At 40.6% G+C, this 26,056-nt stretch overlaps 1 protein-coding gene across 3 annotated transcripts in view; it reads right to left on the bottom strand.

The window, feature by feature from the left end:
* The window catches only part of adam22 (ADAM metallopeptidase domain 22), a 68,648-nt gene that overhangs the window by 34,702 nt on the left and 7,890 nt on the right, over positions 1–26,056 (bottom strand). For all 3 annotated transcript variants that reach the window (XM_085176079.1, XM_085176077.1, XM_085176078.1), the window contains exons 4-6: positions 11,632–11,698; positions 5,659–5,741; positions 1,504–1,567 (exon numbers count right to left, since the gene is read on the bottom strand). In XM_085176079.1, the coding sequence (XP_085032205.1) occupies positions 1,504–1,567; positions 5,659–5,741; positions 11,632–11,698 (214 nt within the window). The remainder of the gene's footprint in view (positions 1–1,503; positions 1,568–5,658; positions 5,742–11,631; positions 11,699–26,056) is intronic.

Raw genomic sequence — 26,056 nt, 5'->3', positions numbered from 1 at the left:
TCATTTCTAATGTTGTCCATTCTGGTCACTCTCAATAAAAATCTTAGCATCTTCAGCTCTGCCTCTGGTCTATTTTAGTTAGTGCCAAAATACTGAACACGTTATCTTCTGAAGTAACACTGTGACTGCTGTCTTTCGGCTTTCTGGAGTGACTCTATAAGATGTTGCTTTAGCTGTGGCTTTTAAAGACTTTATAGAAACGCAACATTTCAGCCAAATGTTTGTCATTATATACTTACACACCCTGTATCTCTGCAAGGAGAGTGCTACAGCACCCTTCTGAGTTTATCTACTTTGTCAAATTGGATTGCCTATTTTCTGAATCTTCTCTCTCTCGTTGCTTCAATAATTCAGTGTCTCCAGAAAACGCTGGAGAGGACAGAAGCAGCTAAAGAGTGAGCAACGAAGAGTCGTAACAGGCCCCGAATAAACGCAGCGGCCTCGAGCACTGTTGTCGCTCATTCCCTCTCCGTGTTCTACTTTATTTCCTCCATCCTCACACTAAAGACACTTTATTGCTTAATTAACTTCATGTTTCCTCTCCTTTTCATTACTGTTTAACTGTGAAATAGCAACTGCCTCTAAAACTGGATTAGATCCTCTTGTACTGCAGTTTCTCTGCAGAAAATACAATGACATGCGCCCTAATTACATTTTGGTTTTTCACACTATTCCACCTCCTAATCTTCTGTTTGTCTGTCCATCTACCAGATTTTCTCTCCTACCTGCCGGCACAAAAACTCTGATATGGGAATGAATCTTAAGTAGCTCCATGGGTTAGGTTGCAACTACCAAGGACACACACACACACACACACACACACACACCTAGGCCTCTGACCTCTCTTATCTGGTCTTCTTTCGCCCCTGACTGATTAAAGCCAGACACACGCTTCTTCTGGAGGTTTTAATTAGATAGAAAGTAAGCCCTTCACACACACACGGAGTATCAGCAGTTTGTTCTTTCACTCTCGTGCCTAAGGCTTGTCTGGAAATCTCGGATCTGTCCGTTCGTTCTGGCCATAATGCCTCTAATTGTTATTATCTAATTGTCTGTGGGCTTTTCTGCTGCTTTGTAATCCAGTGAATCTCTCTGTCTTGAAACCTGTGGGCTGAACTCAGGGTTCAGCTGCAGTGACCGGTTTGTGATCTGTAACTGATTCTGGTTTGTCTGAACCTCCTGTTCTCCTGTTCTAACAAATCATCTGCAGCAGATGTGCAAATTTTTTACCAAATCATCACCACAAAAACAGCCTATCCAGGCCTTTTCAAGAGCACCCATTTCACAATAATTTCAAAGGAAAACAATATGAAAGATTTTGGGTACTATCAGTGATGAGGAACTTGCAGGGCTGTGGGTGGACATTGGACACAACACAGCACTACTGCAACAAATTGTTTGACCTCAGACAGCTCAACACGACGTAGAAGCAGCTGGATGCAAAAACACGGAGGAAGGACAAATTGATAATCCCTGTTGAGAAGAGCCATCTGCAGTACTTACATTGCTGCCGCCGTGTCCTCCAGGTTCAATCATGTAGGTGTGATTGCCGTCGAAAAACATCCCACTGAAAAGGGAAAGAGGGGGAGAGGCGGGAGCACATATCAGTACAAGTTTCTGCTGTTTTTTTCAGCATCAAATGGAATAAATCAAGTCCTCCGGACAGATTAGTCACTTCATATGGAAAACTGTTATAAAAGAACATAAACCAGAGGGAGACCTTACAGTCCTTAATGTGCATATGACTCTCATTTTTCTGCAAATAAATTAGATAACAAGTTTAAGGACTGGACAGCTAAGGGAACAACAGTTATGTTCGACGTAATGAAAAAAAGTTTTGAAGTTTGAAGTTTTGAAATGCTTATTAGAAAAGCAAGACTTCTATGGATATTTACAGATGGGACGCTATGTTGATATGACTGAGAAAAGTAAGGGAAGAAGGAGGTGTAATGGACAGTGATGTGGAGATTACAATGGAAGCGTAATCCATGGAAGATTTTTTTATTACACCCGCACAGAAACCTATCTACAGTGTTATAACCTCAGTGTCTGCTGGAAAAATGTGCAACCACTGGCATATTTAATAAAGACTAGTAAAGAGAGATACACTGTGCCATTCAAGACATTTTTAAATGTGAAATTCACCAAGTAAGAAGGCTATATATTTGGGGTATAGATCCTCAGAATGGATGTAAAGAGATAACTACTTAATAAACATTACTGCTGGTGGATAATATGAACAGTCTTACTATTACTAGGTTATTACAGAACAACATTAAATATATCTGTATTACGTATCTCTCTCTCTCTCTCTCTCTCTCTCTCTCTCTCTATATATATATATATATATATATATATACGTAATATATATATGTGTGTGTATATGTATATATACATATATATATATGTAATATTGATCCCACAAGGGAGGCTATTACAGCAGCAGAATAAAGAATAAAAATAGTACAGACTACAATAAATAAACATACGCATAGTAAGGGCCTTATACTTAAAAAAAATTATATATACAAAACTGTGATTTAAAAAAAAACAGGAAAGTAAAAAATAAAAATTAGGTTTAGTTAAAGAAGAGTAAAAAGTATGACTAATAAATACTATGTACACTATAAAGCTGAGACATAGTTGCAAGAAGTTAATGTTGGTGAATAATAATAATATAGGATTAATTTAGTCTAATTAGTCCATAATGGCTCAGCTGTTAGAATAAAAACAAAATCCATGCTGTCATCACATATATGGTTGCGAGAGAACAGCACAGAGCTATGCAGCATTTTAACCATGGCTGAAGGTCTTTGGCCGCCTGCCCACATTCATGTGCGCATGAACACATCATCCATTAATTAAGTTTATCTGAAGCTTTTAGGAGATTGGTCGGGTCAGACTGTGAAGTCAGGAGGGTAAACACTGCAGGAAATACACAATCTATCTTCTTCCTCCGACTCTACCCTCTCTGTGTTTTTCAGGTTTCCTGGTCAGACAAATTGAAAGAATTTAAATGTGTGTATTTTATGCTTAAATCTGTTCAGTGCTGGTGTGAGTGAGTGGGATTTGGAAGAAAGGTGATGTCATGCATCTGTGCACAAACACACCTACACAATCCCCTCAGTTATTATGGCTTTACCTGACTTTACATGTCATTGCTGCTTAGTTTGGGATGCAACTTTACTTTTACTGACACACCAAATAAGAACTATCGCTGGACTATATAGAAAGTTTAGCTTAGCTTTTAGTTTTAGTCAGCTCAGAGTGCAAATGTAATCTTTTAATTTAAAGATAAGGCTTTAAATTATAGCTAAGTTTGATAAGTGATTAGGAAACAAATGGATGGATGGATTCTTTTAGCTCAATTTTGTGCTGCATCAAGGCAATGAATCCAACAAAGAACAAAATTTGCCTCTGTGTGTGTGTGTGTGTGTGTGTGTGTGTGTGTGTGTGTGTGTGTGTGTGTGTGTGTGTGTGTGAGAGTTGGGGGGGGGGGGGGTTGGGGGGGCAGGATGTATATTATGGTAAACACCTGACTCAGCATAGGAGAATGCTCTCCCTCTAATGGCTAACGCTCACGACCCACTCCACAGCAGGAAGCCCTTGACTCCCTCGCTCTTTCTCTTGCTCTCTCTCTCTCTCTCTCACACACACACGCACGCGCACGCACACACGCACACACATAACATTTTAGTGTTTCTTTCTTTCCTCATTAGTAATTTCAAAGTTCAGTGATTCTATCCCGTTACAACCTCTTGCGTTCTAAATATGAGATTTAACCGCAGGTAACTATACTATAAATTATTTGGTAGTTGCTTTCTTTTCATTATTTTGCATCCAGCATTTTATAATTTGCTGTGCTGACAACTTTTCCCAAATTCATGCAAAACTCTCATGAAGCACACAAAAAAAAACTTTAAGAATAAAAGAAGTTAAGGCTTGGACTTTAGTTTAGCTTGTTCAGCAGATATTAGTCTGCTTCTTCCTGCTTCCCCTAATTAGTTGGAAAGACATGTCTAGACTAATTACTCTGTCTATTTGGCTTGGTATTATGTTGAAACAAGATATACTCGGTGGGAGAAAGCTTTGAGACTGCGTAATGGATCAGAAGTAAATAATCATGGTCCCTGAAACAGCTGAAAATGATAATTAGATTAAACAATGTACACTGAATTGGCAGAAGGTTAATTCAGACCAGGAGCTCCTATTATGTGGTTTTCTTTACATGACTACAAGAACTGATGACGGTTAATCCAAAAAACATCGGGCAACAAGTTCAAAATATACAGCAGTTTATGGTGTTGACAGTCTGAGATTTGATTAAAAATGTTTGGAGAAAATTCAGCCTCTTTTCAAGAAATTATTTTTCCATCTCATTTATAGTTTTTATGTAATTTAAAAAGTACAAAATATCAAGTGTTGAAGCTTAAAACATGCAGAATTTAAAGTCACTTAAAAGTTGCTTTTCTTCTCCATTTGGGTTTGAACGGTCGGTTTGAACTTCAGCAGCTCATCTTGAGTTACATGTATAAACCAGTTGCTGCCACGTGATTGGTTCATTAGATGTTTTGCAGGTGTACCCAATGAAGCGGGCCGGTAAGAGTATATACGTTTATGACAAGCATTTACTAAGACTAGACTTTATTTGTGATTTTCATGAAATTACATAAAAACAAAAGAGTTTCACATAAAAAATAAAAATAAAAGACACGTACAGTGCAAGCAAGCATGATGACAATAAGGACATTATAATAGAATTAGGTCATAGATCAAGGATAAAAAGCGATAGTGCTGTATGAATACCATAGTGATTATTTATTTTTTTAAAGATAAGATGATAAGATGCAGCCCTCCGGATGACATCTTTTTCATAGCAGCGTTTATTTTCCATGACACGATAAAGCAAACTAAGAAATAAGTCTTAAAAATTTGGTGCATCATGAAATGAAAAGCTAACAAAGCAGACCTCAAACCTTTGAGGAGCTGAAGTCCTACATGAAAATACAACAGCTGGTCTCCTCTGTGTAAGTTGTATTTGTATATTTTTAATTAAATATAGGCTTCAAATCATTAGCATTCTCTTTTTATTTAAATGTCACACGGCATTGTAACTTTTTGTGGAAACACGGTTCTCATTTTAGGCACGTTTGATGCTTTGTTATTCACGGCGGCTTTCTGTGCAAACAATGAAATCCACCAACAAACAGTGAATTTCTCACATGCGGGATGGAGAGCGTCTCGCCTCTTTTCATGCGTATATATATATATATATATACACACATATATATACACACGAGACTACATACATTGACTTAGAAAGCATAAAGCGTGCATGCATCCCTCACAGCAGGCCTTGTTTCTGACCCGTCTCGCCTCAAGCAGAAAAAGCTAAAAATACCAACGTTAGTGGAGGCTAGAGGAGAAGGGGAAAAAAAGAAAAGAGAACAGAAAAGGAAAAAGAGAAGAAGAGAAGATGTCTGTCTGTCTGTCCGTCTGCCAGAGTGATAACCTATGAAACCTAAAATGCAGACAGGCAGCGACGCCTGGCTAAAACTAATTACATTAACCTAATGAAAAAATGGGAGCAGGACTTAGAACAGAGGCTGAAACACACACATGCATATAAAAAGTTGCATCTGTATTATTTGTACTTACTGCAGCCCGTGACAGGTTGAAAGAGCCACAAAGGAGTGAGGGATGTTTCTGACCTTTCCTTGATAGTAGCAGTGCTCTCCGCCCTGTGTGGAAACACACAAATACACACAGATGAAGCTCACACACATGATGTAGTGAAATATTCCCCTCTTCACTACCATGTTTAATTTGTGGTGTCCTCGGGATTCCCATATGCTTGTTTGCCATTCACATAGGGACCATTTTTGATCCGAGGACACCACAAGGGTTACTCAGGAAATGAGTCCAAAGCAATCCATTACACAGAATTCATTTGCTAATACATGCAAGTGCAAGTAAGATCTGTTGAAGATATGTGAATATACTGTTCGCGTGTTTGTTTGACAATTTGCACTTTGAGCTTTGCACGTTCACATCCGACCATCTGCGTGCTAACGCCTCAGCGACTTCACTCCTCTATCCGAACTTCTCTGCAGCAGGAAGTCAGATTTTTACCATCTCCGTCTCTCTGTCTTCACTCTTGATCTACGTGTCTCTCTGCACACTTTTATCGTCTATAGATGTGCATGATGTCTAAGTACCTAAGTGCTCTGCAGGCAGGCCATCTCTTCCTGGTCCATTTCTTGCTACCTAACAGCCATTAAGCAGGAAGCAGTTCTCCCTGAGGAAACGCAGCTTTTATCAGAGGATCAATTTCTGCATGTTCACAGCAATGCACCTCTAGATCCACTTCCACTCTCCAGCTTTCTGAGTAGACCCCATCCTGATGCACAAGCTTCTGTTAGGATGCATGTATGTGCACACTGTTGAACTACACATGCATGTGGAAATCTGTGTGCTTTATTATCCTACAGCAGAGTCCAGTGAGGTGTCGGACGGGATTGAGTTCAGAGTGCATGCAAGACAAATTTTCAAATGCTCTTTTATCTGCCTGACTTTGGACACAGGGACATTAAAGCAGTCCTCAAGCAAATCAGGGTTTCATCTGCCTCTGCCCTCTCCTGTGAGGAGCCAATTAAACCCAACTGTTCCAGCAAAGAGTTTTTCCATTTTTCTTTGACAGAAATCTATCATTTTTATACAGCATATCGTTGCCTCACATCAAGAAGGTCCTGGGTTCAAAATCCACCTGCTGGTTGGAGCCTTTATGTTCTATCTGTGCCTGCATGGGTTCTCTCCGGGTACTCCTGCACCATCCAACAGTATAAAGACATGCATGTTAGGATTAACTGGTGATCAGCCAAAGAACCACAGATAAGGTGGCAGAGGATGTGACATCAAACTCGCATGTGCCACCACATGACAGGGGCCAAGCAGCAAGCATAAACACATCATAACTCCAGGAGTGGGAATGGTTGTCTGTCTCTGTGTGGTACCCCTGTGATACACTGGCAACCTGTACACGGTGTACCCCACCTTTAGACGGAGTGACCTTTGTGATTCTAAACTTGCCAAGCAGTTAAGAAAATGGGTGGATGGTACACATTTTCATGTTAAGTTGGACCAAATTAAACAAAAAAAATGAAATCCCAATTAACAAAGACGTTACTACAAACAATTTGCATTTCCAAAGATGGAGCTAAAACTCTCTGAACTAAAACCTTGGAAGGAAAACTTTGTTCAACACAGTATCAACACTTCCTTTAAACAAGGCACATCCATTTTATCTAAAGTCATTCATTTTAATATATTTATTAGATACATTCAAGAAATAAAGCAAATGCATTTAAATCAAACTGTAGTGCATTCAAAGCATTTAGCCAGTGAATTAGAGTGGTGGGTAAAGACGAGAATCAGGCTTACAACATCACTAAAATGTCTTTTTCATTTGAATGAATCAGGCATTCATGCAGGTTACACTGTGGTAATACAGATGAGTGCGTGTGTGAGTGTGAGGAAGTCATCTGCATAAACAATCATCTTTGAATTATCAAAGTGAAACTGCACCCATCAGGCTGAGACTGATTTCTTTCTTTGTTCCTGCCTTTTAACCACTTATTTGCAACTTCCAGTTAAATCACATTCAGCTATCGGTTTCCTTTTCGCGATACTAACTCTGCCTCTCGCTATTTTCATAATGCCCTATCCATGAAATCCAGAATAGAAAAATAAGATTCAAGCAAGTTAGCAGCAGGCTGCCATCGCTGTAATAAGAGAGGGGATTTTTTTTACATTAGCAGAGAGTCAGAGCATATGAAAGGTTTGCTAGATAAACCTAAATAGAGCCACAAGAGAAAGAGGTTGAGTAAAGAGACAGAGAGCGAGTGTGAAATGAAGAGACAGAGAGGGCTATTTATAAGTGGCGCTGTGCTCCACTATCCCAGCGTCTCTCCTCTTTCCGTCGCCCTGAACCTTCTGCTCCACTTCTCATCAAAGGAAGAAACACCCAACATCAGCACTGTGGGTACATCCTCAGCTTGTGTTGCTAAATTCGTGAGATCTGCGATCTCTTAAGACACACATGAGGATAATTAATCATCTTATCTGGACAACACAATGCACAACAAAAAGGTCGAGGTTAGACACTCGGTAAACAAGTAGGACGCTCTGCCCTCTGAATGTCAGTGAAACTTTGATCACCGCGATCACATAATGCAAGGAAATAAGGACATTAGACACACTTTGCTGTACTTTACTCCTCATTAGGGGATCGAGTTCATTTCTGTGCATGCAGTATTTCCTCAAAACCACAAAACCAAAGTTTTCAGCTGTAGTGCAGAACCCAAACTTTCCAATCATAACAAATATGCAAATATACAGTGTGCACTCAATAAAAGGATCCTTAATCAAACTGGTATGTTTTCTACTAATCGCACAGTTTTGGATTAAATGCAAACAAGCCTAAATGTGAGGATCAAGTCAAAAATTAGACTTTAAAGTTGTTGCTTCAAAGCTTTTCTTATAGACAAAGTATTTTTAAAAAAAGCTTTTATTGGGGCTTTTCTATTTTTTTCTTTCATTTTTTTTGTTCATATAAATCACCATTTAGATTAATTAAAAGGTAATGAAAGTATTTTAATAAGGAAAAATTTATTTTTTCATCAAAATTTTCCCCATATACTTTTTTAAACAAAACTAGTAGTTTACTTTAGAAAGTGCAAATTAATTCTATTTGCACACAATATTTAAGATTTTTTTTTTTATCATGGTCAGTATTATTATCCAACTTAAAAATGTATCTTTTTATTGAGCCATAGAATAAACCACTGCTGTGCAATGATATGCTTTAACTTTGTAGCGCTCAAAGCTTGTAAAACCAAGTACGTTATCTTCAATTTACACACAGTATAAAAACATCAGGTGAGAAAGCATCAAGGCAAAAAACAAAAGAAATCAGCTTACAGTTGAGAAAAAACATTGCTGATGCTCACAAAGCAGGAGATGGATGTGCAAAGATATCACAGCGTTTCCAAAGATGTGACCATGGCATAATCTCATCAGTCCTTTGGTTGGATGAGCTAAAATTGACCTCCTCTGCTTTCAGGAAGAGAAACTGATTTATAGTGTCTTATGGCTGCTTGATGGTACCCGACTTAACCACGATGACAGTGTTGTGATAAACTAAAGATAATGTCTGTTAATGTTGAGACTATGAGTGCAATAATGGATGCTACATAGAGCTTTGCAGACCCACATCTCTTAATGTGGACTATTGGCACACCGATCGACCATCCATCGACCGGAATTGGCTGATTTCCACCGACAGATGTGTGTTGTGATGTTTGGGCCACATCTGGCTGTTACCATCATCGTGTCACAGGTGCCATGTTTAACATCCCATATAAAACCCAATAGCATCTGCTCTCTGCGATGTGTTTTGTGCAGAACAAGGATAAGGAGCCCGTCATTCATTCCTTGCACTGAAGGTAAACCGTGGACAGAAAGCCTGAATGCTTCCAGTTTCAGGAGTTTGTATTACTTATATTACGTATGAGCTACATGAGCACTGGAGGATTCTGACCTAGATCTATCAGAGCAGCAGCTGCGTTACATCGGCTGACATTTTGCCCTCCACAGTGAGCAGAGTAACAACCGGGTCTTGTCTCATATTAACCTCCATGAACAGAAGCATTAATAATCAAAAAGAGGCTCTGGTTCTTTGCTACTAAAAGGGAAACGATGACATTAGAAGAGTGCAGTTGGGCTGCAGTTGTGGATATTCAGCTCCAAGATTAATTAATTTACAGACTGCCTTATAATGAGCCATAATTACAGGTGACCATAATGTACGATGTGTGATGTAATCATTTGGATCATTCGCTGTAAAGCATCTAATATCTCACTAATCTGCTGCTTAGCTGATTAATTCCTGACCATTATAATCCCCGCTACTTATATGATGTCCCTCCATGCCTCAGCGGGTGTCCTGTAACTGAAGTCCAGATTTTAGAGGATTATCACAGGAATCTTAATCTTGCGTTAGTCGACGCTTGCAGAAGATTTATCGAGCTATCAAAGAGACCAGGCAGCTGAATGAGGAGTGGTTTATCTCTGTGTGGAAAACTTAACTCATTGATTAACCAATAAAAAACTCAAGGAGGGAGAATAACACACAGGGTCGACAGTGGAACCATCAGCTCCGCTGCTGCACACATAACAGCATGAGAGCTACTATCAGACATCTCTACCTCCCTGCTGTGCTACTCACCCGGTGTTAGCATGTGAGCAGTGTCTGCAAATGTTGTTTTGATAATGACATCCGACCTTTACTCGGTATGGGTAACGCTTCTCGCTTTCTCATGTCTGCCTACATTGTGATTGAATCTTGATGTGTTAATTGGGTAGTTTCACTGGTGCTGATGTTTTTGTATCACTCCCTGGAAGTGCTGTTTTGTCTCTTTGTGACAGAAAGTGTAAATTTGCTCCATGTCGGTCTACAATGAAAAGCAGAGTTCACATGTAAGTACTAAGTAGACATGTAAGATTGGGACTGACAGGGAGCGATCAGGGGCTCTGACACTGGTCCAGACGTGCAGGAGAAGATAATCACTGATTATCAAGTGTGGAATCCTGGAAGATTTCAATGTTCCAAACTGGGAATGGGAATCAAGAGCTGATTCTTGTAGCAAATTGGTTCCCATTAGTTCAGTTCCTTGGAATTGTTAGTCCGCTTGTTTATTGACCCCGCTTAGCGGTTATTGCACTTGCACTGTAATCAGCTGATTTCAGTTTGTGTGCCGGAGGAGGAAAAATAGCGGCGCAGTCTACAGCGTAGACATGGTGTGTGGGACTGTAGCCTACACGTTTATATAGGTAAATGGTAATTCTGAGACAATGCCTTTCAGGTCATTTCACGGAGAAAAGCAAAAGTAATGTAAGAAGTATTGTAATAATAATTACTTTTTCTGAGTGACGACCCCAACACTGATCACAACAAAGGGAAATACCTCCAACACAAACAAACGTTTGACCCACAACATGAGATTACTTTGCATGAATGTGATGTTTTTGATGTTCTGATTAGCGATGTCAGTCGCTAATGAGAAATCAATGAGAATGGATACGGAACTGAATCAATAAGTGATATCAATAATGGAATCGGAAGTGCCAAATTCTTAACAATTCCCATTCCTTGGCCAAAGGGATCTTATTTGTACTCTTTTGTTTTGGATTTTTGTAAAAACATATTTAAAAATAATATTTAGATATTTAGAAAATACTTCAACAACATGATTATTGGATTATTCTGGAGGTTTTCTGAAGACCTGATGAGGTTTTGTTCTGTTCTTTTACTCTTTAAGCACTTTCACTCCTTGACACTCTGTACATTCACCAGCTAGTTGCTAACTTTGCTAACGCTGGAAAGGTCATTTAAAGTAGTTTCATCCAACTTTTCACACTGAAAACATCTGCCTGCTGTCATCACAGGAAAGGATGGCAGCACAGTTGCTCTTTATCCAAAAAAACAGATGCAGAATTTAATCACAGGGGTAATTTGGGGTTTTAATGTCAAGTGCGAGGGAGCACGAGGGGAGATGATTTGCAGAATCTTACACTGGTGATGACAGTCTTCCCGTTTTCTGATGAATGCCTCTCCACGTAGCCCGAAGACAGGAGATCACTGGAAACAGAAGAATAAAAGAGAAAAATTAAAGTTAGAAAATGTAAGATTTTCCTTCAAGTGTCACTCAGTTATTCGAGTATTCTCATGTTTTACAGCTGCATTCTGTCTTGGCGGCACAGAGCTTCAGAGCACCAGCCCAGCTAATTACGACCAGCATACAGGGACACGGCTATTTCCAGCACACAAACTCGCACAAACATAATTATTCAAACGCCGCACTCTTGCAACTGTCTTGTGTGTGCATGTGCCTTTACCAGAGGAGCAAAGGACAAATGAAGGTCCTTAAGCAGCAAAGGAAACAAAGCAGGCAGAATGGAAAGGAGGCAGGAAGTAAAGTGAGAGCATAAGGAAGAGAAAGACTGACATAAATAAGAGGAACTCAGTGTGTGTGCTTTCTCAGCAGAGCTGGACCAAAGAATCCCAGTGGAGATACACACTGCAGGCCTGGACTGAGACAGAGATATATGAGCTCAGGTGAACGCATACACACACACACACACACACACACACACACACACACACACACACACACACACACACACACACAATGCAGCATATGAATGGGGGTTTGTACCTTCCTCCATCTATCTCCAAATATACTCCAGCTAAAAGTTTTAGGCTTTTATTTCACACACATGTGACCTAAACATGGACGCAGAGGCAAATGTTTACTCATATATAAAGCCATGAAGGTGTGGGAGCTTTTTATGCACTTAGTGATCAGCGCCAGAGCTAGCAGTAACCTATGTAACCTATGATACACACACATATATAATATGTATGTGTGTGTGTATATATATATATATATATATATATATATAGTGAGAGACAGAGAGAGAGCAACAGTATTCAGAGGATAGACTCAGCATGATAATCTCTCTTAAATCTCTTAAACTGAGCTTGTATTGTAGACTTTCAAGTGTAGCAGCTAAATTAAGCAGGCAGGATTAATCAATAACCAACATAAAAATGTGCAGCTGAAACAGAATGCAGTATTTGAGCAGGCCGCTCACCGCACTGATCCGGAGAGCTATCAATCTACTCCAACTTCCTTTCAACAACCAGACATCAATAAGGAGACAAGTAGGTGGAAAACAGACTTGTTCAGGTTGGCGGGCCTAGAGGAAGACTGAACATATGTCAGAAAGTTTGAGCACAAACATGTTTGACACAACAAAAGTACAAACTGCACACTGGAACATCCCTGTTTGGCTAGTTGGGGGGGTTGCCATTTAATACATGAAATCATTATTTAAAATCTGCATTTTCAGCAAAAAAAAATAAACAAACAAAAAGAAACATCAGAAAGAGGGCAAATACTGTTTTGTCTTTGAAGTTTATGTTTATCTTTATGTGGAAAATTGTTGTATCGAAGCATCTACATGAATGTCCTACATATTTATTCGTTTCTGAGAAGATAAATCATATTCATAATTTTGAACACCTGCTCAGTCCTAGAAACCTTTTCTTGTTGTTTCAGTTGTAACTGAACAATTTTATTGTGATTAATCTTTTGTAATGTTTTTGTCTTGCTCATATAAAGTGACGTCTGCAGGCTAGATTTGGACCTTATCACTAAAATTACCCAACAAACTTCCAGTTGTAAGTTGTAAGTTGGTGCTGCTTTTTCTCAGCACTTGGTCGGGGCTCATTATCACCACCACGTTTCACTTTACGCTGCCAATAAACAACAGCAGTAATCAGCCTCATTACCATCTTGAGCTGCTCCAATCTGTTTATATAAAATGAAAAGTGGGGGGTAGACAAAATAAACACTTACAGAAAAGAGCACTGAAGGAACTTAATTACAAGATACAAGATGCACGAGCTCACACTGGATATATAGTGTGCAGAAAAACCTGAAGAAAGAGTAAGGCACTGCATCTTCAGGTGAAATAGCATGGTTATTAATAATCATTAGATAGATCTTCCAAGTACTGGGTTGGAGCCACTTTTGGTGCTCTATTCAATTGAGATTAATAGATCAAATGTGGGAGACATTTGAATGCAGTTTTGAGCTTTGTGAGTTATTCTGCTGCAAGCAGAGATAAGAATATACACTGTGGTCATTAAGGGATGGACATGGTCAGCAACAACACTCAGACCAGCTGTGGTATTTGAATGATGCTCAGTTGGTGCTAAACAGCCCAAAACCTTTCCCACATCATTACACCACCACTAGCAGCCCAAATTGGTGATACAAGGCAGGATGAATCTACACTTTCATGTTGTTTACACCACATTCTGACCCAGTCAAATGAAAGTCACAAGCAGAACTTGTGACTCATCGGACCAGGCAAAGTTTTTCCAATCTTTATCGTCTAATTTTGGTGAACCCGTGTGAACTGTAGCCTCAGTTTCCTGTTCCCCGGGAACCCAGTGAGACCTTCTGCTTCTCTTTTCTCGTGTCAACATTTGACATGCTGTGCATTCAGAGATGATCTTCTGCATGCGTTGGTTGTAACTGTCTCTTTTGTAGGTCATCCTCTCCCTGAAAGTCACTTACATTACCATTTTTCAGCTTTCCTCCCTCAACCAGGAGTTATTATCTACGTCTCTATTTTCATTAAACAAATATAAGTCAGCATGTTAATGAGGGATTTTCTGAGGAGCTGACAGACACAGGTTGTCATAATTGGAGGAAAATCAGGCAAAGCTCAGAACTTCCACAGAGTTTAAGTGGTTGTTATTCTGTCCCCCAATTTACAAGTAAAATTTTAATAATGCTGCTTAAAGACCCGCATCTAATTTATTCATATCCATTTTTTCATGGACCACCTAGTTTCTGGACTTTTACAAAAACAGCAGGATCTCTGACAAAACACTAAATTTACTCTTTCAAGCAGAAAAATAAATTATATATATATATATATATATATATATATATATATATATATATATATATATATATATATATGCTTACTAAAGGATTTCAGTTTTGAAGTGAGATGCATTTTTCATATTTTAACTGAGCTTTCAGCGAGCAAGCAAAAGTTTTCTGATGCTGATACTCACACATATATATACTGTTTTATTGAGAAAAAAGTCCTGACATAGCTGCGCGCACACCCACAGGGGAATGATGCTGCTTTCTATGATGACTAATGGGCAGTTTGCTATGGCTATAAAACATGTGTGGGTATACAGGAGGGAGAAATAAAATGGAAAGAAGAGGAGAATAATGGCAGGGGAAGGGAAAGAGACGGAACACAAGGTGTGAATAGGGCGCTCGGGATCCTAACAGATATCCCATGCACAGCCATCACGTCTGTAAAGGAAAGGAAAAATAGAGCATGCATGGAGCAAACATCACCTCAGACTAAACCTCTACAGTGCAAATTAAACACACCGTGACTCTGGAGACACGGTGAACATTTGACATAAAAAAAATAAAAAAACAGCACCGTGAACATATTCATGCACTCCCGTGATGAAGACATTTGGCGTGTTCAAGAGTGTTCGGGTCACAGGAGTGCACTGTTAGTCTTTGTTCTGCTGGGATGTGTGTTTAAGATTCAGAGCTTGTGATCTTTGTGCGGGCCCATGCTGAGCCGTGACGGGGGGGAAAGCGAGCGAGGCATCAAGGCACCAACACAGGCTCCTAATGGATGATGCCGATAACAGATTTCAGCTTTAATTGTTGTGGGATTTAAATAATTTATTGAGCAGACAAAGACGCAAACTCAGCCTCAACCCCATCCCCCACACCGACACACTCTTATGTAGAGAGATCCCCCACCCGCCCACACCCCGCCCCTGCTTAAGATGAGCGCACGCATGTATAAATGTGTAACTGAGAGCTACGTCTTTATGTGCCATCAAACAGATAATGTGACAGAAATAAACTGTTTACATGCGGTCTAGCCCTCTGCTGCAAATCCGCAACGTAAATGATGATCAGGGAAATGTGGTTTGTAAAAATGAGGCTGAGGATGTCGTTGCCAGGAACACAAACAGATCCATTTAAGACCTTTAATCTATTACTTTTAGTTTGTTAAGTAGTCTAAATCATGCACCTATTCACACAAAATCAGCCAAATCATGCACCTTGTATTGTGTACCCTGCCCCCTCCTTCTTGTTGCCAGAACATCAGATCCAGTGTGGTGGTTTGCAGTGCCTGAATGTTGGATGTTGGCATCAGATTTTCTGGGTTGTGTTTGTCAGGCACGCACCAGCACATCCCGCAGATGCTTGAACAAATGGGGGATCTGGGATTTTACAGGCTGACTCACTGCTTTTTCCTCTTTGTCATGTTCCTTTTGCTGTTCCTGATATTTTGGGGGGATGTAAAGGGAAAATCCACCCCTCTCTCCCTCTGGAGGAGAGTGCAGTTGCCATGACGAGGTGTGCTTGATCGGCATCAATGTTCCAGCCTAAGATCAACATGCATCCAGGGAAACGCTGCATTATATCGAGAAGATCAATCACCTGTCACTTTTAATAACGTGGCTCGTTGTTGTATTTGTGCTGTGTCTGGCACGTGAGAGTATCTGTGCAGTCCAGATGTGCGCTTGCAACAGGGACAGTACAAACAGGCAACCACAGCTTTCGCTCATTTTCTGTCTCATTCAGCATCTGCCTCTCAGCTCATTGCTTTTATAAATAGTCTGCTTATCCTCAGCTGTAATTGAAGAGAGTCTTCTTGGCCCTGCTGCCGCAGCAACATCTGTCTAAGAGCTAGCGTACAGCTGTCAATCAGCCCTGGAGGAGATTTTAGGGGCAAAACCACAGACGCTTCGCTTACAGCCCACGGTGTTTCATAGCCAACCTAGAACAGCCATTTACATAGCAATCACATCTCCCTCTACATTTTAATGTCAGCCAACCCCCCGCTCCATCAAACACTCACACACACTGAACCAGTGGAAACATAAGAGCACTGACGCAGCTTCAGTTGGGAAATTGTTGTTCTAAAAAGCCTTATTCAACTTCATTAAATGGCCCTTTGCAAAGGTAAAAAGTGACTGAAGCAGTGAGAAGCAATGAGTCCATCACATCAAAACTTCAGCCTTCCTTTAAAGCATTTTTGTTGTGAGTTGCTCCGGGCAAAGACATCTGCTGTGGCAACCCCGTCCAATCTCCTGAGGTGAGCCATGCACGCACACATAAACGAAGTTTCCGCGTGGTCTAAAATTCCTCTCACGATCTGTGTCGCCGAGCACTGCGGTGGCGCTGGGATGAAAAAGAGCACTAAAAGGCTTGATTGGCAGGACTAATGTTTGTGCGTGTGAGCGAGTGGATTGGCAAAAGTGTTGGGGTACCAGGCTTTTCACTGCTTTCACACAGGCTTTTCAAAAGGACCTTCTTAATAAACCCAACACCCAAAAACACACAAACACAATAAGATACCGAAAAACAGCTAATTTAACCACATATAGCGACACATAAGCATACAGGCACTGCTGTCATCAAATGGACTCAATGTATGGATTTGACATTTAACCCAGTAATAAAAGGACACATAAGGACACACAAAGGACGGCACATGTGCTGTGTCAGGAGTCTGTAATGAGCATGGGGGAGTGCTGAGGAAGGATAAGTGCACAAGAGAAAGCATGAGGGGGGAGGCAGGGCGATGGAAAGGTGTGTAAGAGAAATAAGAATGTGAAAAGGCAAAAGAAAAAGAAAAAGAAGAAAAAACTGAGGAGGGGTTGTTCTCTTTGGGGAAAGCTGCAGCTGCTTTCACCTGCCCACCACTCCCCACCCCTGCCTCCCACTGAGGCCTCATTACAGGTCTCCAGGCTATAATTCATTCACTCTCCAATCACTTATCAGGCTTGCAGTTCCACCAGCAGACTCCCTGGGACCCCTGCTCTTATTGCAGAGGGAATACTGATGCTCACAAACAAGAGCCGCCCCGGACTGCCAAGACTGAAATTCCTTTTAACCCATGTAAGAAATGAGAGGGGGGGGGGGGGGGGTGTCTTTATCCACATTAGCCTGTGATATTTATTCCAATGCATGTACTAATATATATTTCAAAGTGCATAATTCTGCCCTATTTGAAAACTTTAAAGAAAAAGAAAAGGCAAAGTAAAGTTTTCATGCAAATCTGTAAGTTTCTTTTTAAACCAGTTAAAAAAACAGTTACATAACTTCCTTGGAAGAGGTAATAAACAAGGATGGAAAGGTATACAGTATTCCCACTTTCTTGGCATCATTGCACACTTAGGTCTATAGCACGCAACATACAGGACAACCAGAGCTGACTCCTGAATTATGCAGAGACTCCAGGAACTAAGGAGAACATGCAAAGCTCTATCTGTGACAGCACGTGGATGGCTAGTGAACACCATGTCATGTAGAGAGAGGATAATGGAGACAAAGAGACTTTGGACACCTGCACACTTGGGACTGAGTAGTAATAAGTACTAAGGTATATCCCCCCAAAAATGTGTATCAATTTAATACACCCTGTGATTTTATGTGTTTGCATTTTCTGTCTGTATTTGGTGGTAATGTTGGTCTCCATCTACACATCGGATTTTGTAGGCTGGTAAATTTTGTTAAGCAGTTCATCTCCTGACAGTAAACCGCACTTCAGTGTGAAAGAATAAAATGGGTAAGCTATCTGAGACAATAGTCTTTGGTGAGGCATTAGTATCTTTTCCTGCTGGGAGAACAACAGTCTACCTCCTGTTTCTGTCTTCAACAAGAGCCGGCTCCAGGATCTCTCTTTGTCTTCACTAATCCTCCACACTGAGTGAGATGGCCCAGCATAGGAGAGGGGGAATGAAAGGGTGGGAGAGGCAGGCTGGGGGATAAATAATGTGAATATGGAGAGAAACGATGATAAACCAAGAGGATGCTTGGGTATCTGCTACACAAGCCCTGTCCTTTAAATGGCAGCTTAGCATAGACACGATAGCGTCAGCTGGTCAATCAGTCCAGACTGATAAATTCCAACAATTACCGGACACCTTACTGTGATATGCTGTGATATTACAGCCATTCATCTTCCCAAAAGCATGAACCCTAATGATGAATGGAGCTGACATTTACTCTTTTTATACTAAACTGAAAATAACTGCATAAGTCAAACTGACTCAGAACCAAGTAAACCTTCAATACAAGGACTGCAGATGTTTCCAGCTACCACTCACGCTGACATTGTATGAGAAAAACATCCAAATGTCCGCCCTAAATAGAAGAATTTATTACAGCAACCAAAACCACTGCTTTAAAGCACAACAGAGAAAACAAGTATTGCTTTCCAAAGACTCGATCTTCCTCACTCTTCTCACAAATTCACACAGAAGCTCTGCAGGACTTCCAAACTGCCTCACCTTCCTCAGCCGCAGCACGCATTACTATTATGTACATCCACGATGCTATTTGTTCTCCTACATTAATCCCGCTCACCTCCAAGCACAGATGCTCGCCGCCTCATAGCCAGAACAGACTGTAAACACACAGTCCTGGATGTGCCAATGAGCCTCTTAGCAAACACAATCTGTAATATACTACCTGTGAGCACTATATTAGCTCATACACACATACACACAAACATAATCCCCAATGTGATAGCTAAAGCTATGAGCTTAAGTGCTTGCATGTATGAGAGAGAGAGAGAGAGAGAGAGAGGTTTGACAAGGATGAGAAGCTCTGCCTGAGGCGAGAGGAGAGGAGGAGGAGTTTTTTTTTATGAAACTCCTTTCAAGTACCTATCTCTATCATGCGTGCTCTCCGTATCTCTCCCCATCTCCTGCACTTACTCAACCCACCCACAAACTCAAGGGTGCATGAATGACACCCTCATACCTCCCTCTGTCCTTTTACCTCTTTCCAAACTCATCCATGTCTCCCTTTGCTTCTTTCTTTGTCTCTCTCTCTCTCACACACACACACACACCCCTCTCAGTGTTTTTCTCATTAACTTTGCCGTAAATCTGATCACGCCTCTCTGTAATAAATTACAGAGCCCGGGAATAGAAAAGGGGAAACCAGGATGGAGGTGAAAAAGGAGAAAAGCTGGTTGTAGCAACATCGGGATGGAGAGATCTGATTTGTGGCTGGATGACAGACTATTCTGGAACGGGACATGAGAGATCATTAAATTATACAAATGTGAAGATGTAAGGATGAGCAATAATTGCATACATGCAGGCACATGCACAGTACAGAGACACAGAGCAATAATTCCCAAGCTACTCGATGCCTACTCACATTTTATCGATCAAGCGGCAAATGCCACACAATCCACTGAAAATCACGCAAAGTCTCAATGGCACTTTGATGCACTTATTTGTTCTCTGAGTGAACAAGAGATCATTGTCGGGTAAAAAAAAAATACTCTGAGACCCACCAGCTACTCCCACTGAGCTTCTCCAGCATAAGTAGGAAGGAGATATTTTAAAAGTTTAGAGTTCTAGAAGTAAAATCAGACACTGTTAGATAACTGGCATTTTAAAATGCTGCCAAAACTTAGATGGGCAAATCTTCCAGCTGAATCATCAATACAAAAAACAACATTTTAGGAAAATATCTCTCTTTAGTATGGAAAAAAGGTAAAAACGTCATGTTTTGTTCATTTGCAGCTACTCTGAGTGTCCGAGGCCCAGGAGTAACTACCATGCCATGTTTTGCCACTCAGTTTAAAAGTTAAATCAATAATAAGTTTGGACAATTCTACCTCAGTTATACCCGGTGGAGTTTTGGACCATTAATAACATTGGAGGAGAGTTTTAATTAGTTTTGTCTCCATGGTGGACATCCTGGACTTCCAGGTCACGAGGGAGGGGGGACATTTGCACTAGCAATGTTACCAGAACAGATACTTATGATGCCTTCCAGGATCTTTCTATGTCAAAATGATGAAAAGAAGACTTTGGGTTTTTCTATTAGTAGGTACCAAGTTAGAATATGCCTACTTTATCTAACAAAGAAAACAACAAGAAGAAGAAGGCAAAGAACATGCACCTGCCAACACAGCCCTGCTCCAACCTGTCAATAACAAAGGCAGGACTTTCTTACTGATGCTATCATGGTTTTCAGACAAGGGAGGAAATACTCTTAATTCAGTGACACACAAAAAAGACAGCGCCTAAAGAATTTAAGGTGGGTGAATTTAAACTCAAAATCACACAGCATTCAAAACAATATCCTTCTAGGGTTATCCTGAAATATACTTTACCATTTTGTTTGACACAGCTGTGGTGAAATCAGCTTTGCTCAATCAGCTAAGCTAATGTTGTGTTAGCTTAAGCTAGCATAATGTAACTAATGTTATACCTTACAGTAACTCCAGCAGGCTACTCAGCAACCAACGTCGCTTATACAAAATATTTTATGTTTTAACAACAACAACCTGCCATCTCTCTGTTAGTGACTTAAAACAAACTTCTGCACGGGATAATCATTTCGTTTTGTTAGCTTTGGTATCTTATTCTTGGATGGTATTAGACCACCAGTTTAGCTCACTGGGTGGAGCAGGTGGCACATATATCGAGGGAGTTTACTGTGCATCTTCCCTCTGATCTTTCTTCTCTTGGCTAAAAATATATATTAAAAACATTTGCAAAAGAGTTGTAAAGAAATGTATGAGACATAATTTTTAAAAAGTTAGCTTGTTTGAACTTGGCTGAGCTCCCCTTCAAGAGGATCTTCTCAGATAAATCTAGACCACCTTCAGAGCTGTGGTTATTTTTAGAAGGCTCTGTGGTTGTCTCATTATGAGCACTTACTCTGTCCCTGTGATTTCAACAAGCTCCTAAAACATGCGCAGATCTTAGCTCACCACTCACCCTGCTCATCGGATTTACTTCACTGGGACCTTTTCTTCTTTTCTTAAAAAATCAAACTGAAGGATCACAGTTATTTATGCATTATTATTATTATTATTATTATTATTATTATTATTATTATTATTATTATTTATCTCCTCATATACAAGGTCTTGAATAATCAGGCCCCATTTTATCTGACCTCACAGTACCATATTGAACCAATAGAGCATTTTGTTCCCAGACTGTAGGCTTACTTGTGGTTTCAAAGGTTATTAAAAGTAGAATTGGAGGCAGAGCCTTCAGCTTTCAAGCTCCCAGTTTGGATTCAGGAGATAGACACGCTCTCTAATTATAAGATCGGGGTTGAAACTTTCCTTTTTGATAAAGCATATAGTTTGGGTTGGATCAGGTGATCCTGAATTCTCCCTTAGTTATGCTGGAATAGGCGCAGGCTGCTGGGGGCTTCCCATGACGCACTGAGAGTTTCTTCATCACTCAACTCTTTTCACTCACTGAGACTGTATTTAATCATTAGTTAGAAATCTCTGGCTCTCTTCCGGTGTGCCTTCTGTCCTTGCATCTGTCGCCAAGTCCTTGCTTATAGGGAGTCATCTGATCGTTGGGGTTCTCTCTGTATTACTGCTGGGTCTTTAACTTACAATATAAATCACTTTGCAACCCAATATCACAGCAAAGTCCCAAATCTCTTTCACAGGACAGACCGCGCCAAAGTACAACAGAGATTCAGCACATACTACAAAGGCACAAGTGCTGACACCTGTAACTTATGATCAAACCTCTTACCATCACAACAAAAGGATGCAAGAATGCATGATTGGAATTATTTGCAAAAACAGATTTGCAAAAATGTGTGAAAGAAACAGCATTCAACACATTTGTCAAGCCTCGATTAAATTTATTTGCAAAAAATAAAAGATAGTAAACTGGTTTGTTCAGGTTTATTGGCTAATAATCTCCCTCACATCGGCACAGAAGACACCTGGGGCCAGAGGTATGTGGGCGCAATCCCCAAATAGCGCTCATAGGTGTGTGTACAAACATTGTGCTGTTGTCTAAACACAGGCACAATGAGTTTATTTCAATATCAAGTGCAAAAACATGAAAAAAAAATCCTTTATTTGGCATTAATATTTCCATAATTAACAGTAAATTGTTGCAAACATTAATAAATCAGTCTGCTTAAGTTCAAATATCAAATTTAGTATTCAATTTAAAATCCCCAATAAAAGTGGGTGAAAATAAACCAAAGCATGAGCACGTCATGTACCTTTCTCTCTTTGTATTATTCTTGCTAATTTTCCCCCCTTTAAGTATTGATCCTCTCTCATTCTGTCTGAGCACCATTCCTTTCAATCCTTTTTAGTTATCTCTCATTAAGACCGCACTTTACGTGCCTCTTCTGCACCTGAGACCCAGCGAGACGATACACACAAAGACTCTGCAGCTTTTATGAGTTCATGTCTTATTGCTCTTCACACACACAATCCTGCTGATGTACAGATGCACCAACGTGTAGTCACTCATTCATCAAACCACTGAACCATGGGATGTTTCGTTAGCTCCCTGCCTAACACATTTATCTGGAAGGACTCTGTGGTTATACTGGAGCACTGTTGCCCCCCCCCCCCCCCACACACACACACACACACACACTGCCTTCACACAAATGAATAATGCATTTAGCACTGCCTGTAATTGACCTCTCGCATTAGCATAAAGAATTTGTCTGAATGCAGAAAAAGCAGACTTGACACAGTTGTAGAAATAACAAAACTCTGAGTGTCTGTCAGTGTCAACAAAGAGCAGGAGAAGCCCTCGGCTCTTGAAGCTGCTGCAGCCGCTTATTTCATAACACAGGCGAGGTTACGAAACACTCCAGTCCCAGCTGGATGTACGAAGCTCTCCTCTCCTGTCTGCACTCACATATTTTCATACGTACATATTCTGCATGCTGCACGAATACTAAATGATTCAGATATGTTCAGTGTCTTCAGTTTTTCTCTATTTTTGTCACACAAACATAAACACACAGTAACCATACACACTAGCACAGCCAGGCTGATATTGGCTGCTGGTAGTCATACACTATGTTGTGACAGCTCTGCCGATTTGTTTACGATACAGTAATTATAATGTTTGATATCAGAAAAACATGATGGGAAGTGTCTACAATTTTAGAACACAATCAGGTAGGAAGATGACTTTATATTTATTTATGCAGTCATAATGTCATCATATACTGCTGGTTTATTCATAATCTTCTTCATTAGGAATACCATCGCTTTATGGGTCACTACAGCAGATTATCCATCTCCACTTCACCGCATCCCTATCCCTCCTCTGTCACTGCAACCCTCTGCATGTCCTCCTTCGCTACATCTATGAGTCACTTCTCTCACCTGCACACTTTCATCCTGAAACTCCATCCACATTTTTCTCTTCCTTTATCTTCAGCCAACACTACAACAATTTCCACCTGCACCCTGCTGGCCCCTGATCGATCTGGTTGGAAAATCTCATTCTGGTTGATCTCCATGTTTCCTGACGCAAACCTCCCCATTTGATCCCTGGCTGCCAAAATGCTTCCTTGGGCAAGATACTGAAGCCTAGGTTGCTCCTGATGCGTTCATGAGTGTAAATGCATCTGAATGTTACGTAGAAAGCACTTAAGCATTAAAAAAGTGCTTGTTTGAATTTGTGTAAATGGTGGAATAAGATACGCTGTCTAAAGCAGCACTCAGATAGAGTAGAAAAGCGCTGTATAAGTAGGTTTATCATTTCAATCCATCTGCATATTGTTTTTCTTTACATTTCCAAAGCCAGAACCAGATTTTGCCTAACCCGAGTGCTTAAAAGTTAGTAAAAACAATCCTGAGGGTGGGCAATTCATTTTCCCAAAGGGGCCATATGAGAAACTGGTACAAGTTTATAAAGTGATCAAACTAATATCAAGCAGAACTGAGTTCAGCTTCTTGGTGTGGCCCTCCACAACAGTCCCAGGGCCTCATGTAGACCCCTGGGAAAACTAATTACCCACCCCTGATTTTTTTTTTTTTGCACCTCCATACCTGCAACACTGTGTAATAAGACTTTTTTTGCAGGTGTGTAACCCCCTTGCTGGCGAAATGTTTCCACAGACACACACATAAACATCTGCTAATGTGCTGAAAACTGCAGTACTGCAGGTTTGTTTCCAGGACCACATTTTTCACGATGCGTCAGACACACACACTAACATGCTAACATAGTGTCATATTTTAATTCTGCCAACTTATTCATCAATAAATAAACTTATTTGGGGGGGGGGGGGGTTAATCTCTAATCAGTTAATTTTGTTGCATACATTTGCCAACTTGTGATACATGTCCATGAATAATGTTAGATTTATAGTTGTCGTAAAAATGAGCAAATATGAATGACACAAAATAACCAAACATCAAACTTTATACTGTAGCTGCTGGACTAAAACAGAGTCGGTGCATGTGTTGGGGTCATGCGTAGAAGTGTAAACATATATCGCTTAAATGTCCTTCTTCACGTGATGGACGACAAAAGAAGCCGTCTTGTGCACACTCCCCTTTTAATGTTATAGCGACATCTATTATTCAGCAAGAGCAGGTGGGAGGGGTGGGGTAAGAGGTAGCAGGGGTAGGGCTGTGTGGAGGGTGGGTGTGGGGCAATCAAGGGTGACGATTTGTGTGTGTGTGTGTGTTGGAGATGAGGATGATTGAAAAAAGAGAGACAACCCCCAACCCTTTTCACATTTTCAGCTTACTCTTGTCCCATGAATGGAAAATTGCAGGCAGTTGCTGAGATGCAGGAGTGGAGGAAGACAAAGACCGAGAAAGGGTATAAAGACCTCATGACCCACCAACCCCCCTCCTGACTTCCTCTCTATACACTGCCACAGTTCAGATGGGTGGCTTGTGTCAATACGGCATGTTACTGATGAAAGCATCAAAGACTAAAGCACACACAATTATGTATTTAGTTCATGTAAGCACAGAAGAGAGGGGCATTTCTTCTCTAAACAAAATGTTTAGATCCAGGTTCTGTGACAGGAAACACATTTTCAAGCCTTTTTGCAGAGTGCACGATGGGATCCTGGTCGTGATTACAAACACGATCAATGCATGACAGGATAGATGGATGGATGATCAGTCCCATCTGAAAACATACCGCTCAGCCACAACAACATCGCTCACTTTATATAGTGTTGGTCTCTATCATTAAAAACAAAACAAACAAAAAAATACAGCCCACCAGAGCACGGACACGGGTCTGCTGTAGGGTGTAACACCGGGATGTGGGTTGCGTTTTGGGTCTGGAGGGTTGCCAGGAGGGGTCTCTGTGGATCAGTCTTTGTTTCGGCCGATTCCACAGATGGACATCTCGCCTGGGATGTTGAGAGTTTGAGGCCTGCTCTGCATCTTGCACTCTTAGAGGTGCTGGCTGAGACTGCTACCATCAGTGAGTATCACTGCTATGAGGTGGGGTGAGCACTTGATCATGTTTAGATGGTTGGTGTGACCCAAAAGAACATTGTATTGTAACAAGATGAAGGTTATTATTGTTGTGATTGATCAGTGTATACTGTGTGTGTAATAA

This window comes from Neolamprologus multifasciatus, chromosome 11 (genome assembly GCF_963576455.1).
Source record: "Neolamprologus multifasciatus chromosome 11, fNeoMul1.2, whole genome shotgun sequence".
In the NCBI taxonomy this organism is placed as follows: Eukaryota; Metazoa; Chordata; class Actinopteri; order Cichliformes; family Cichlidae; genus Neolamprologus; species Neolamprologus multifasciatus.
Note: the sequence above shows the minus strand (reverse complement) of the source record. Positions and strands in the feature narration are given on the sequence as shown.